This window comes from Saccostrea echinata, unplaced genomic scaffold (assembly GCF_033153115.1).
Source record: "Saccostrea echinata isolate AGI-Se365-2 ecotype Australia unplaced genomic scaffold, CSIRO_AGI_Sech_v1 ptg000025l, whole genome shotgun sequence".
Taxonomy (NCBI): Eukaryota; Metazoa; Mollusca; class Bivalvia; order Ostreida; family Ostreidae; genus Saccostrea; species Saccostrea echinata.
The window spans coordinates 25,478-41,139 of NW_026889774.1; the positions used below are offsets into that span (position 1 = coordinate 25,478).

The 15,662-nt window shown below is 32.0% G+C and overlaps 1 protein-coding gene across 1 annotated transcript; it reads right to left on the reverse strand.

Annotated features, from left to right (window-relative positions):
• Positions 1-592: 592 nt before the first annotated feature.
• Positions 593-13,801, reverse strand: LOC133192378 (kinesin-like protein KIF3A). The gene is made up of 18 exons (XM_061328393.1): positions 13,796-13,801; positions 12,415-12,516; positions 11,642-11,810; positions 11,335-11,479; positions 11,048-11,132; positions 10,751-10,856; positions 10,288-10,427; positions 9,742-9,939; positions 9,165-9,339; positions 8,732-8,833; positions 8,176-8,190; positions 6,307-6,463; positions 3,786-3,966; positions 2,920-3,030; positions 2,618-2,743; positions 1,942-2,064; positions 1,538-1,689; positions 593-1,010 (listed from the first exon to the last, which is right to left on the reverse strand). Exons 1-18 carry the CDS (start codon positions 13,799-13,801, stop codon positions 971-973), a joined length of 2,133 nt encoding a protein of 710 aa, XP_061184377.1. The 3' UTR covers positions 593-970.
• Positions 13,802-15,662: the final 1,861 nt, after the last annotated feature.

The window sequence follows — 15,662 nt, forward strand, 5'->3', positions numbered from 1 at the left end:
GTAATTGTGACCTTGACTTGTTTTTCTATTCAGCTACAAACTTTTGGCAATTTAAAACTGAAAGTTAAATGACCCTCTTCCTGTAGATATCATACCCACCACAATTGTGATCTTGACCTTTCTAGCATGATAACTAAAGATGAACCAGAGTACCCAGTATGGCTTTTTCTTCTGGTAAGTTAATCATTTAATTTAAAGTTCAACAGAACTGACATACATGTACATGTATTAATTTTCAATAGATCAAAAATATACAGCTATCTTGAAGTGCATGTACAATGTACATGTATCAGTCCTAACCAAACATGTAGTAAATAAAGACAGCTATATACATTTTTTTTTATAATTTATTTAAGAATTCATGCCAATGGGAAGAAATAAATGTTTATTTTCTTTGTACTTCATATATGAATGCATGTATTCACATCATAATTTATAAACATAAAACTCTTCACAACCAATTTATAGAGATTATCATTCAAGTATTAATTATATCAAATTTAAAATAAGACATTTTCAGTTTAGTAGGAAATTAACAGAGATCTGGGAATTACTTTAAACTAATTTTATACAGAAAAAAGACATTTCTTTGTATTAAAAAAAAGCAAATACATGTAAAAATAAATTATAAGAAAAATAAATGGATGGAATTCAGATTGTGACTAGTCACAAAAATAATATCACATATAAAGGTAAACATCGATGAATACTCATAAATACTTAATAAATAAATAAAAACTCATAAACGTTAGACTTCATCGTTTTGCAGATCTACACAGGTACTTCACTAATTTGATTTCTCAGAAAAGTAGAAAAATCAATACATTGTATAACTTGCTGGCTACAGAAGCAAAGCAATGTGCACAGAAACTTGATTTCACAACAGTTGTTATTAGAGTTCAGTAGTAGGCTAAAGTCCAATAATGATTGCTAACTCAATGATGATCAGTGTGCACAAGGCTGCTGTAAGTCACTGTATCACGTCTTCTATGTTGGCCTCCTTCTGTTTCCTAAAATATCACATAAACATGTTTCAGTAATGGACAAAAATGTTAGTAAAGACATCAAAGAACAGTCATGATACACCCCCAACCCCTACCTACCCTCAACAACATTCTGTCTTACTGAAAACATGCAACAATGATTTTGATAACTATGAACCTTATACTGCATCTTTGATGACTGTAGATTTTAATTTCATTTGCATTAAGATTGGTATAATTATAATTACATGACTGTATATGTATACATGTACATTTTTAAAAAGTTACTGGAGGGAAGATTTGTGAAGCTTGCATAATTGTTATGGTCAAGTCCCCTGAAGGACTGGGACTGTGAAATCTAGTTTTTGTTTCCTTTTATCCATTGATGCTGAAGTGCAGCACTTTCAGAGAAGAAGCTCAAAATGTTAAAAGTTTACAACCCAAAAATGGTGTATGTAAATATGAATGATAAATTAGAATGAAAATAAATGTACAGTGTCTACAAAGAAAAGTTGGTTTACAATACTTGGTGAGAAGATTTGCTGAGGACTAACTTTTTAGAGCTCTTTGGTCGACTGGATTTGGGCCGACTGGACTTTGGTCTGGCTGATTTGGATGACTTTGGTCGCAGTGCCTTCTCCATAGCTTTCTCAGCTGTTTCTGCTGTGTATGCCAAGTAGATATTACTGAGGTCTGGTGCTGAATACTGCAAGAAAAAAACATACGGTAATCAGAACAAAGCTAAAGGCAGAAAAAGGTTAACACATGATTGTACACTTTTGCAGTATCCTATCTAAAATGCCTTTTTTCATCATTAATGACATACATCTGCAAAACAATTGATTCTGTCAACAACAATAAACATCAGAAAAAAACTTTTATTTCAATGTCTACACTACTCAGTATTACTATTCAACAACAAACTGCAGCTGTTAACCTTGTAGATACCGAGATCTACCTTTTCCTTGTCCTTCTCTGGCTGTGGTGATTGTTTCCTCATGTTATTACCGGAGTAAGCCACACATCGGAGCTGCCACTCCCCGATATCATCATTCCATGTCACATTCTGCTCAATCATGTCCTTATAATACAAAAGACTACAGTAATTAAATGATGAAAAGAGGAAATATTTCATTCATAGGATCTCATTATGATGCATCTCCAATGGAGTTATAAAGTAGGTATAGTGTGTAACTCTATGTATTTTTTTGTGCATTTTCATTTGTTCAAAAGAAGCCTTAAAAGGAATGTTCTGGCCAAGGAACAATTATATTTAGAGACAAATCCAGACATACATGTCAATTCTTCCATCAATATTTTTAAATGTTTCTGAGATCTACTACACACATTAATGTGTAATCTGACATTCTTAACAGCACATTAATTACATGTAGATGTTCTTTATAAATTAAGTGTTGTATATACTCCTGCTTAGTCTGATGTTTACATTTACCTGATACTCTAGTGCTAGTGTTTAACTGATACTCTGGTTGTAGTGTATACTCCTACATAGTCTGATGTTTACATTTACCTGATACTCTAGTGCTAGTGTTTAACTGATACTCTGGTGCTAGTGTTTAATTGATACTCTGGTTGTAGTGTATAAGCCTGCATAGTCTGATGTTTACATTTACCTGATACTCTGGAGGTATGAAGTTGTCAATGAGTGTCATCTGTAGTTTGAGTTCTCGACTTAATTGCCTGACATTCTCTAACAGACCCTCCATTTCTCTCTGATGCTCCTGTTGTAGATCCGCTATCTGAAATACAAGGTATAAATACAGCTGTCTTAATACACCATGTTAATTCAATTTCCTTTGAGTTGAAAATTAAAATAAAATTGCTCAGGGTTGTGATTTTTTTTTTATGTAAGCTCAAATATTTGTGATACCAGAAATATAACACTGAGATTCATGCATATGGGAAAATCACTCACCTCAGACTTTGCCTGCATTAGCATGGTCCACACCTTCTTCAGTTTCTTGGTCTTGCCCTGGATTTCTTCCTGCAGTGAGCTGTACTTCTCCTCAATGTCTACTTGTTCTTGCTGTAATTGAGTTTATTAAAATAGAGAATAATACCCACCCTTTTCCCATATCACATCCTGAGACAGCCCAAGACACCAATATCAGACAGAGGGCCTAAGGCCCAAGGACTGATATTGGTCGAGGGCGGATCCAGGGTGTGATATGGAAAAGAGTATGTCTATCAATTATTATGAGCAAATACAAATAAATAAACACTGACTAGCTTATCAAGAGAATTTTAATGAAAGAAATAGGTGTGCAATAAAGAACTGTATCAGCCCTGGAGAAGCTGATTCAGTTATTGAGACATCAGTCATATCAAATATGCAAAAAACCTGTATTTATTACTGAGTAGCGTAATAAGTGGCTACACTAGAATTATATCTAGTGTGGTCATGCTTTATGGATACATACCAGTTATTATTGGGCAAAATCTAATATTTATGATGAATGGTGTTAATTGATATTAATCGAAAGTACACTTACAAACATTTTTTAATACATTTAAGGGACATGCTATCTTTTTAGTGAAGATAATTTGCTGTAAACTAACTTTCATTTCTATGTGAGAAATTCACACTGTACACGTATCCTTAAGTTTCGAGACCTTCCTTTAGTCTCTTGTGTATATTCCTTGCCACAAGCCGACTATTTTATTGTGTACTGATATAAAATGTTTCCTCAGAAGCACAAATTAATAGTTGCAAATTGATTTCAAACTGATGAGTTGCAAATAAAAGTTGATTTACAATATTTAAGGTATATGGTGCCTAACCTCTTTTTCCTGCAGAGCCTTTCGGAGCTCCTCTTCCTTGGCCTTCCTGGCCTCCAACTCTTTGGCCGACTCCTCAAGCAGCCGTTCCTGCTCCTCAGCCTTCTCCAACAGATTTTCTCCTCCCACTATAATTTTCTTCTCCAGAGCATTTAGTTTATTTGCCAGCTGATCCTGTTCTTCTCTGAAAGAAAAATTTACATAATCTTCTAAATAAATTTTTTTTTATTCATTTATTTTTATTTTAATGAAACTTACTTAATCTCATAAGCCTTCAAAGACAGATGGTTCGCAGAGAAAGTCTGCATATTATGCAAAGAAATTCTTTCATAATTGATGATGCATCCACTGACTTTTCCTAATAATTTGACTGAAAGTTGATACCGAAGCTGATGCTTGATATTAACTATACTAAAATTTTACCTTTATATAAATAATATAAAGTCCAGCACATTTTGAAAAGTTTAATGAAAATTTGATTATGGTGTCAGTACTCAATATACATGTATATGCATGTACATGTACTATGTTGAGAAATTAATAAATGTGCTGATTAGTCCAGTCAATTTATCATGAAACATCAAACTAATTGCAACACAATTTCTTTTGTCATAAATAAACTCTAGAATGCACAAAATAAATGTAATTAAAAAACCTATCAAAATCAGATGAGGGGAAATCATTACATGGGGTTCATAAATTTTCTATGAAAATTACTATAGGAAAGGTGCATAACTCTTGTCAATTAGTAAATTTTGGTTATAATTCTGAAGCATTTATCAATCTTGAAGAAAGAAGAAGTGAATTAAACTATGTATAATTGTGTATAATGACATTTATAGATGCAGTAAAAACCTTTTATACTTAAAGAAAACAAAATAATACAGATGTTTAAGCTCACTTCAGAGTGATGTTGCATTTCTTAGCCTCATGATAATAAAATTTAGGGTAGAGATTATCAAACACAGATTAAATTTAGTCTCTAAATCTTTATGGATATGTTTTTATTATTATACTGATCTATTAAACTGTATCAAAAAATTTTTAATTAGATTATGCTTTCATAAAAAAACAGGAATTTTCTTTCAATTACTTCAGCAAAACATGGGATGAAAATTAACAGAGTTATATCCCTTCTCTATAGTATACAGTTAAAGTATATCATTGAGGGAGTTAGCAAGATTCCAGTTCCCCAAGGCAAGGACTATTTCCTGAGGCAAAGCCAAGGGAAATAGTCCTGGTCAAGGGGAACTGGAACCTTGCTAACTCCCGCAATGATATAATTTTAACTGTTTTATTTTACCGATACAAACATAAAATTTAGAGGATTCAGATAGTGTGATTTTAAAGCAAGGATTAGCTCACTGAACTAACAAGGTGATTATTCCATTCACATATCATACCAATGTAAAAGTAAAATCTGGAGGATTACGGATAACTGGGAATTAGCTTTCGAAGCAGGGATTAGCTCACTTGACTAACACATGGGGATTAGGCCATTCATAACGATTTCTAGGGAATTAGTCACATCTAACGATCTTATGTAATATAAGGAAAATATTAGACAGTAGAGGTATAATAATACATTGTAATTCCCATAGCAAATTACATCATGCCATATCATGCTTTCTGTTCATTACATTTTCAAATTTTTTACTGCAAATATTATGTATATGTTACTAGATTTCATTTTTGTCAAAATAATTTAAGTTGCAATTAGTTTGACTTTGGTCCCAAATTTTCACTAAATTGACTGGACTAGATTTTTCATGACATACTTAATACACTAATATTCCTAAATATGTTTAAAATTTCCTAGTAAATCTCCTGGAATTTCCATAAAAGACTTTTTTAGATTTTTCCTAATAAATCTAAGGATTCAGAAGCTTTCTGATATATTCTTGAATAAAACTTGCTGGAATGTTTCTAATAAACCTACTGGAGTCCTAATAAACCTACAAGAAATCCCTGTCAGAAAGTCCTACTAAAATTTCATTTAAGAATTGGAATTTTCTGTCAGATAAACCTACTGGAATTTTCTGTCAAATGAACTGAATGGAATTTCCAATGAGATAAACCTACTGGAATTTTCTGTCCAATACACCTACTGGCATTTTCTGTCAGATAAACCTACTGGAATTTTCTGTCAAATGAACTGAATGGAATTTCCAGTGAAATAAGCCTACTAGAAATTTCTGTCCAATACACCTACTGGAATTTTCTGTCAGATAAACCTACTGAAATTTCCTATCAGACAAACCCACTGGAATTTTTTATCAGACAAACCCACTGGAATTTTTTATCAGACAAACCTACTAGAATTTCCTATCAGATAAACCTACTAGAATTTCCTATCAGATAAACCTACTGGAATTTCCTACCAGATAAACCTACTAGAATTTCCTATTGATAAACCTACTGGAATTTCCTATCAGATAAACCTACTGGAATTTTTCTATCAGATAAACCTATTGGAATTTCCTATCAGATAAACCTACTGGAATTTCTTGTCAGATAAACCTACTGGAATTTCTTGAGTTCCATCTCTTTCTCCTCTAGATCCTCCTTCACTTTGTTTCTCTCCTCCTCGGCCATGTCCTTCTTTGATTCCAGAATTTTCCTGTCTTTCTCAATTTTACTCTGAATCTCAGCCATCTTCTCCTTGGAAATGTGTTTACGTTCTGAATGCATAAACATGTATATTGTTCAACACTGTAAATCACATATACATGTATTTTGCTTAACTTTATAATTGCAAGGCAATAAAATTCATTTTTTTCTTGAGACAAACAAGTTACTTTGGGTATCATCCATGTAAAAAAAAAAGTCTTTGTTTCCCATTCAACTTTACAAATTACTTGTAAGTCTAAGTCTCACAAATAATACATGATTTATAGTATTTATTTATTTATTTTTGATGTCCAATCATAAAATCTTTAAAAAATTATTAAACCCCCTAAGTGGTCCAGTTATAATGTATGTAGTTATGTTGCACAATGGCATTCATCTCTGAGATAAATAAAAATAATTATCAACAGCTAAACAAATTTGACAAATAAGATACACAATGTTGCTGTGATGTACAATGCTTCTTATTTTTTTTAATTTTCTCAAGCTCATAAACTTTATTAAAAAAAAACAAATTTACTACAAATTATTGTAGGCTGTGTCAAAAAAATTGTTATTTGCCCCTTTAAAAATGCAATCTAGTTCAAAAATAAAAGCTTGGGCATGTTCAATATGAGGTTTCAAATAAATATGCTACAAAGCAAATATAACAGACTGCAATGAAAAGAATTAAACTGATTTTAACAACATGGCTGTTATGACCAGATGCAAGTATGAATCAAATTTTTAAATATCCCTTCACAATATTATACAGTAAATCTACAGTCTCTCATCAACAAAACTAATAAGCTGCATCCAAAAGAATCTCAGCATTGTAATTTATCTCAAACTGTACATAAATCAAAATGGGCTGTTACTATGCATGCCTGGGGCATTCTTTCAAAGAAACGAAATGGGAAATCAAGGTTTTCAATTTTTTTTAAATTCATTAGACACATATGTGTATTATGTTATTAAAAAAAAGTAAAATATGAATTTCAAAATGAAATACGTTTTGTTGCTAAACTTACCATCTTCTTATGAGTAGAAATCCAATATTTGAAAACAAAAAAATTATAGGATAAATGTGACAATTGCATTGAATTGATGTAAAAATAGTGAAGGATCCAGTATATAAGAACATTTAAATTTGAATTTTAACTACAGTACAGTAATAGTACATGTATGTTGTGTATCAAGATGCTCTTCTACCTTGTGGACATTACACATACTGACAACAGTTGCACAATGAACAGTCTGTTCACAACATTTTCCTACAGTGAATTTTTTTTAATAAACCCAATCTTACTGGCATAGATTTACAAGCTGGTTTGTGTTATTTAATGCTAGTTTGGAAAGTAAAAGCAGTGTACATATGTACATTTTAGCTTTGAAGAATGTTGGATAAAAAGACGTAGGTGTTCTTATAGTCTATCAAGTATTTTAACAGCAGCGGACCTTAAACTTAAGATATTACTGTGATAGTGTATGCTTTTTGATATTTTAAAGTTTGTGCTTTTAATGTTCATCAAGATTCAGAAATGTGGAATAGACTCTGAACATCTTTTTAAATTTTCAGAATGGGAAAAATAAGGGATAATATTTAAAAGAGAAGAGATAGATTTATTTATGTTTCAATAGCATGGCCCAAGAAACTTGTTACATTGTATAACAGATGAAATCTTGCAGCTGAGACAGAGAATAACAGATCATCAAGGATGTATATACATGTAAAGGTGCAATGTGCTATCTAACAAGCTTATGAACAGAATCAACACATCGTTACCTTTTTGTCCTTTTCCTGTGGTGATATAATACACACACACACATATGATTATATGTTTAAAAGGAACAAAGCTTGTGGTGATAAATAATGAACAGCTACTGTACAGATACATGAATGTGAGGAATATGAACGACTACTCCTGTTCAAAATTCAAATATATTGAAAATATTTCCTACGTACCCGGTAGTGTCAAATTTGTTTTTGGAATATACATACACATGTACATGTATTGTGCATTTAGTTTAGAATGATTTAAAATATTTTTTTTAATAATTTAAATTCTTCATACCATTGTGTGTGTCTCAAAATAAATATAATATTAGTACAATATCTAATTCTTTGTAAATAAATCTACACAGGAAATATATTTTAAACTAATCTACATAAAACTTTATGTATATGTGAATACATATAAATATACAAGTGACACAAAATTTTCAAACATGTTAATTACAGTACATACAGCATGTACATGTATCTGATATATATTGGCTATAAGAATGAATGATATGAATGAACAGAACACAATGAAACTTTACAAGTATAGAATACTAACCTCGCTTCTTCTTCTTTTTCTTCACCCTCCTGACGACTCCGTCCTCCCCCACCTCCTCCTCACTTTCCTCCTCCTCAGAGTCCCCCGACTCATAATCTGATCCTAGAGCAACAAAACAACAGACTGGGTCAAAACTAACCAAAAGTAAAACTTTTAATCATGTGTAAAATTCCTGTCAGACAAAAAATCTGAACTAAGTCTGCTACATCCTACATGTAAAAAACATTGAATCTCTCCAAATCTGGCACCATTTTCAGAAAAGAGAGAAACTATAAGTTGCAATATAAAAGAAGTACATGTCAATCTCAATGTCATAAACTTAATATAATTTTTCAAACTACATTGACATTTTTTTCTAAATAAAATGGGAACATGCTTAAAGAACTCTTTTCAATACAGAAACCACACCAGTCTTGTGTTTTGTAAATCAGACCTTCTTCCAGCTGTTTCCTGAGCTCATCTATCTCCTTCTGGAACTGTCTTAACAATGCGTCCTTGGGATCCTCATTGATCTTTGCCTTGTTCTGGATATTCTTAGCTCTGTTTGCATAGCGCAAAGTACTGATGGACTCATCATAGTTATAATCTGCTGGTCCAATGTTTGCAATCTAAAAGATTTCATTCAATGTCATTAACACACAATATTTCAAGTAGAGAGTATTACAGTTCACATTTACATGTAGTTGCTCCTGTAACTCATTTCAAAATGTTTTCTTTTTATCAACTACTGTACATGTATAAAATGGTTAATAATATTCAGGGCTTTCAAAAAGATTAGAAACAGGCAGTACTTTTTAAAAAGTAAGAAATACCTGAGGAAGCAATTTTAATTAAATATGTTATCAAATTTTTCTTTAACGAATATTTTGGCCATTACATTCATGATTTCAACAGGGTAAAAGTACAGGGTACCTGCATATTTTGAAAGGTCTGAATATTGCAATAAATCCTAACTACAGGTAACTTTCCTTAATCATCTTTGTTTACATTATTAAAATGACTAGTTTTACCATAGCTGTCTTTGAGTTTCCTCCCAGTGAGTCCTGTAAGAGCCTGGTAAGTTTGGAGTTTCTGTACGGAATGTGAGTACTTTTACCATCCACTAGGGAGGAGATGACATTACCCAGGGTGGAGAGGGACAGGTTGATCTTTGTGGCCTCCTTCAGTCTCTGTCCAGTAGCTCCTGTTTTAGCCTGTCTCTCTGATCCCTGAATTTAATGTTTTGATATTTAATTTAAGTACTGCCTTTCACTGTTAATTCATTAACCCCCTTTTTGCAAATACCTCAAGAGTTTTTTGTTTTTATATTAAAAACATTTCTACTTAGCAAATCAAGAAGTCTGTGTAAATAATTCCTTAAAATCTCTGGTCAGTACATACAAAATGTTTAAGCACACAAGATGCCTTTTCATTTCAATGGAAACAAAATGCTGTCAAATGTGTATTATATAGATAAACTAACACATCAAAACTTTCTGTGTATCATTGTTATCTTGGTAACGTCAAACTTTATCAATAGACCACAAACCAAAACACAGCACTCTTTATTTACTTACTGCCAAGTCTACTAGATGTAGTTTGCCGACTCGTACATGCTGTTTACCATCAGGATATTTCTCACTACATTCAATGGTGACTGTGAAGATGGCATGAGATCTAGAACTGTGGAGATTCATGTTTGTTGCACCCACATGTCCTAATAAAATACAATCATAACATAAAAGAAAAATTTCATATTTAAGCTACATTTTCTACTAGAGTGAATTAATTGTTGCAGCTTTTTTATGCCAGATTTTTTTTTTTTCAAATTTATCCACTTGATGAAATACAACATAAACTGAGGAGTATTCCTAGAAGCAGACAAGCCTACTTATAGATCAGTTATTACATGTACATTTTAAATTATTTATAATAGTTCAAATGTTTTATTAAAGGAATATAATATAAAAGAACTCCAAACTGACTGGCAAAGAATTATATCATATGATGAAAATTTCCCTCTAGCATTCCAATACTTACTGTTTTTGTTTCCAATTGTCATGATTCTGTCCATGTCATCAGCATTATTGACACTGAATGCTGACAGGTCCTTCACATACACCCCAACGTCTGGTCTCTCTTTCACCTACATGTACAGTGCATTAAATTCATAGTTACTGTTCTCATGGATAAATGCTAAAGCCCAATATCATGTAAAACTGCTTCAGTAAAAGATATTGCTTAAAGAAATAAGTTTTATCTGTTATTGAAATCTGTTATTAAAATTACATAGGAACTCAACATAACATAGAAATTTGGCTGTAAACACACAATTACCTCTAGTCTGGCAGACTGATCTTTACCCAGCAGATCTCTGACTTCCTCATTGTAGATTTCCAGATAGCAAACTCTGACCAAAAATCTGTAACAAACAGTTATACAGTTATTATAATTCACCATAATTATACTCAGCACCTAAACAAAAAAAAAATCATTAATGCATAGGGAATTCCTATTCTAATGATGTATTCATTGCTATTTTTAAGATGTTGTGCTAAACTGAACTCTAATGAACATATCTTGTGTTATATTTCAAATCTGTAATTATTCATCAATAAATGTACCTAGTATCCCCTTCTGCTTTTGCTATGTGACCAAATATGTGAGCAAAAGAGTTAGGAATTATCCCCCTTAACTCCGGCACAGATCTGACCCCCTCCATGGTGAAAGTCTTCCCTGTACCAGTCTGTCCATAGGCGAATATGGTTCCTGAAAAAATACCATAAGTAACATTTACTGTACAATATTAATAACTAGACAGAAAAGGATTCTGATTTTCAAAGCTCATTAAGCATATTTAAAATTAAATTACATTAAGGTCCATTAACTAAAAATTATGATCATAAATGTTTGGCATAAAGAAAATCTAACCATTGTAGCCTTCTAGGACACATTCCACTATAGGTCTGGCTGTTTTATTGTACACGTCTACTTGTTTACAGTTTGTGTCAAACACTGTGTCAAAGGTGAAGGTTTTGGGAGGCTCCCCTGATCCAGCATTTGGAGGTTTCACTACAATGGTACCTCTCACTTCATCAACCTGTAAGTTATAAAGAAATTGTTTAAAAGAGTAAACAGTTGAAGATTGATAAATAATTTAATTTCAATTTTTTTTTTCCTTTAGATTTCTCTTAAATCATTTATCAATCATTGGTCATACTTACACATTCATCAATAATTTATGATCAATCAGAAAATTTGAAATGATTTTTAATACAGAATCTGCATAAGTCAAAAATGTGTGGCGATCAGCCAGGTTTGGTTGCTAGTGGCCAGATAGCTCAGTTGGTAGAGCACCTGACTAGTGATTCAGGGGGCCTGGGTTCGAATCCTGGCCAGGTCCATTGCATTTTTCTCCTTATCTGTTATGCATTTGGTGCCAAGCCACATCCTGGAAGTGACAGGTAAATATTTACCAGGCATTGGTGCCTTCAGGAGTGAATACCTTTAAGGAGGTAGGAATGTGGTGGTCTGACAGGTTTGATCACTGGTGGCCAGAAGCTCAGTTGGTACAGCACCAGTGGTTCAGGTGGCAGGTTCAAATTCTTGTCTGGTCCATCACATTTTTATCCGTACCAGTTACAAATGTACTTCCCAAGATGCACAATGAAATTATCATGACATTGGTAAATTCTGTATCTCACCTTGACACACTGTGTACAGCTCTGCTCTTTCTCCTTGTCATTCAGTGGCCGACATCTGACACAAACCTGGACACAGTCCGAGTCCTTAGCACTCTTTTTCTCCTTCAAATAAAAATGGAGTATACGTATGTGACATTCATCATTGAATTGCTACATTATTATTAATGTGTATCAGTGAAAATAATCATCAAGTGTTAAGCAGTGTTTATAGATAACAGATTCTAAGAAAAGATTTCAAGTTATCAGTCTAGACGAACTCCAAAAACAGCGTTTCCGGAAGTAAGAAATTGAGACTGAAAAAGACTCCGAAAAAAGAGTCCACGCATGCGCACACACACACAAAATGGCGATTTTTCGGCAAAAATGATGGGTCTACAAAAATTGTCCGTGCAAAGTTTTGGAAAGTATGGCAATTATACCAGTACTCAGAAATGCTAAATAAAAGACTTAGGAAGAGATCGTATTTGTCAGATTTTTTATTTTATTTGCAAAAAAGGAGATATTTACTTTCAAAGTTAACGTTTCAAGTCAGATCAATTATAGAGAAAATGATACGTTTTGAGAAGTAAATATGCATAAAAAAGGGATATATCTGCAAAATGGGACAATATATATTGTAACTGTTAAAAACTTGACTGAATTTTACACATAAATTAGCATTCCGGTTTTTTATTTGTGTACGACATCTGAATTGGACGCGTAAGTTTTTACCATCGTTATTTACCGATTTTTTTATCATATACGAACAGATATTATTATGAACACATTTTTAAAACTATTATCTATCAATATAAAGGCTTTAAAACCCACTCTTCTAGATATTAAGGGCACAACATATCTTCTAAAAATGAACCTGTTAATACTCCTACTCCGTGGTGAAAAATGCCCATTTTCTGATTAAAATAAATACAAGTTGGGTGTCTTCAAAAACAAATAAAAGCACCTTTAGTGTAGGAACGACATAAAATTTAAATCAAGGAGACAATAAATTTAATAAGAAAATATTTCTTACCGGCAGTATTGAATTTGATGTCGTATATCCAATTCACTCATATGCAAGAGTTTGAAGCGATAAATAAGTCAATATTCACAAAATAATTTAATAAATGCAATTATCCATTCAACAAAAAATAAAATGAAGTAATATTGCACTAGATACAGCCATTATGCAGCCGAATATTTGGAGAAAGCGAACGATAATCCATCGTTTGTTTACATCGGACGCCATTTTGGCGCAATGCATGATGGAGCGAAAGACTTCGTTTTCGGAGTTCACGCTGTTTTTGGAGTTCGTCTAGACTGGTTATGCCATTTCACTAGGCCTAAAAATTCGAAGTAAATTTATGACTTGTAGCCCTATGAGATCAAAATAACCTCTTACCGGCATGTTGCTACTAATCAGTTTTCCATCAGCTTGTTAAGAAAATTCTTCTTCCTAATAAGTAATTGTAAGTACCTGTAACACTTACAGGCCTCTATTCTCAAAACTGTGTCTCACTTATTCACTGTCTGTCAATATAAAAATATTTGGTATGTATCACTGTTAATTTTATCTTAATTTTGATTGGCTAAATTAATTTATCTTTCGAAGGCCCTCTAGATTTTCCAAACAAATTGATTACGAAAGAACAAGATGGCTGCGCCCTTGGACTGACGGAATCTTCTTGATGTTCTAAATCTTTAATTCAGGTGAATTATAGTTAAATTGTAAGCAAACAGAGATAAAAGCAAATCAGACACGAAAAGTCAACATGATGACAAGACTGCAGATCAGAAAACTAATGCTAAAGTGGTTTTTCAGACCCAAGTTCGAAATTCCTCAACAATTGTTGTTTGTCAGACATCGTCCAAGTTGGCAGAAGAGTCGCCGAATGTTAACTATTTGGCCTTTGTATTAGATGAACATTGTAAACTGATGAAAATACAACTATGGTTTTGGATTATTTGGATTGTGTAGGAGACATAAACTGTACCACAGGCCTCTGAATTTCTATCAATAAGCGGCCTGCCTAATTGAAGACCTACAGGTAATTGAAGACCTACGGAAGACCTAGGGAAGACCTACAAAAATATGGGCTATATACAGCAAAACTGATGTGATATTCTGATTAAAAATGTCTTAAATATATAAAATACACAAAAAATTTGTATAAAAAGAGGTTTTAAAGTGTATTTTTCAAGCTCGGTATGGGGAACTATTCGGTGCTAGGACTTTCAGGAATCCCGGGATTTCGGGAGAATCCCGCTACAGAAACAAGAATCCCCAACAAAAACGTAGAATCCCCATAAAAATGAATGAGTTAATCAAAAACATATTTATATTACAGTGGCAAAAACAATAAAAAAAAAATGTATGTTAGAATAACCCGTCATGTACTCCCAGAAATACTACTTAAAACATTAAGAATAACATTAAATAAGGAATATTTTTTAAACACGTAGAGCCAAAATATACTGTATATCATTCTTGAACATATTTTGATTAAAATAAATAACTTACACTGTTTGACCTCTCCTTAAAATAAGATCAATATAATATGTCATAAACTGAAAATAAATATTAACAGATTCAGAAATATGAATATAATAAGACTTTTCAAGTGGAATTCCATGAAATATAAATTAACACGACAATTTAAAATCTACAGAATTAATCAATGAATTTATGGATAGCAACAAGAAATAGTTTAATATATTCTGTCTGTTATTTACATACAAAGTACACAAATTCTTTTTATAAATTAAATAAGTAACATGTAATCACTTAAATGAAATGCATGCATATTTTGAGAAAAGAAATCTTTTTTTGCTGTTCAGGCTCAGTGAATGTAAGAAGATTTTGTAAGTGATTGTGGCTCTGATCTTTAAGAAAAAATACTTCCGATTTTTTAAACTTAGTTTTAACACTCTGTCAAAGCATAAACATATTTATTTATGTGTATATAACACATTATTTATTATCATATTTAATTTGTACATTGATATACCAATGAAAATAATTTTGAAAATAAATTAAAATTTTTAAAAAGAAAGAAAGGAATTCGGTTAAAAAAAAAAAAAAAAAAAAAAAGAGTCCATGCATAGGAATCATGGAAACTTCTTATAACAATTTAATAATTCATTAAAAAAATATACACATATTTTATGATTGATTAAATTATGGTATTATATAATATGTATATGTCTCTGCTTTGGTTAAGTTTTTTATTTTTATTTTTTTTTTTTTACGAAGTAAAATAATATCTAAT

Excerpts from the sequence above, each read along its gene's own strand:
- LOC133192378 (XM_061328393.1), bottom strand. Across the intron at positions 11,480-11,641 it reads TGTCCTAGAAGGCTACAATG|GAACCATATTCGCCTATGGA; the intron begins GTTAGATTTTCT and ends GTATTTTTTCAG. Across the intron at positions 10,857-11,047 it reads ATCAGTCTGCCAGACTAGAG|GTGAAAGAGAGACCAGACGT; the intron begins GTAATTGTGTGT and ends CTGTACATGTAG.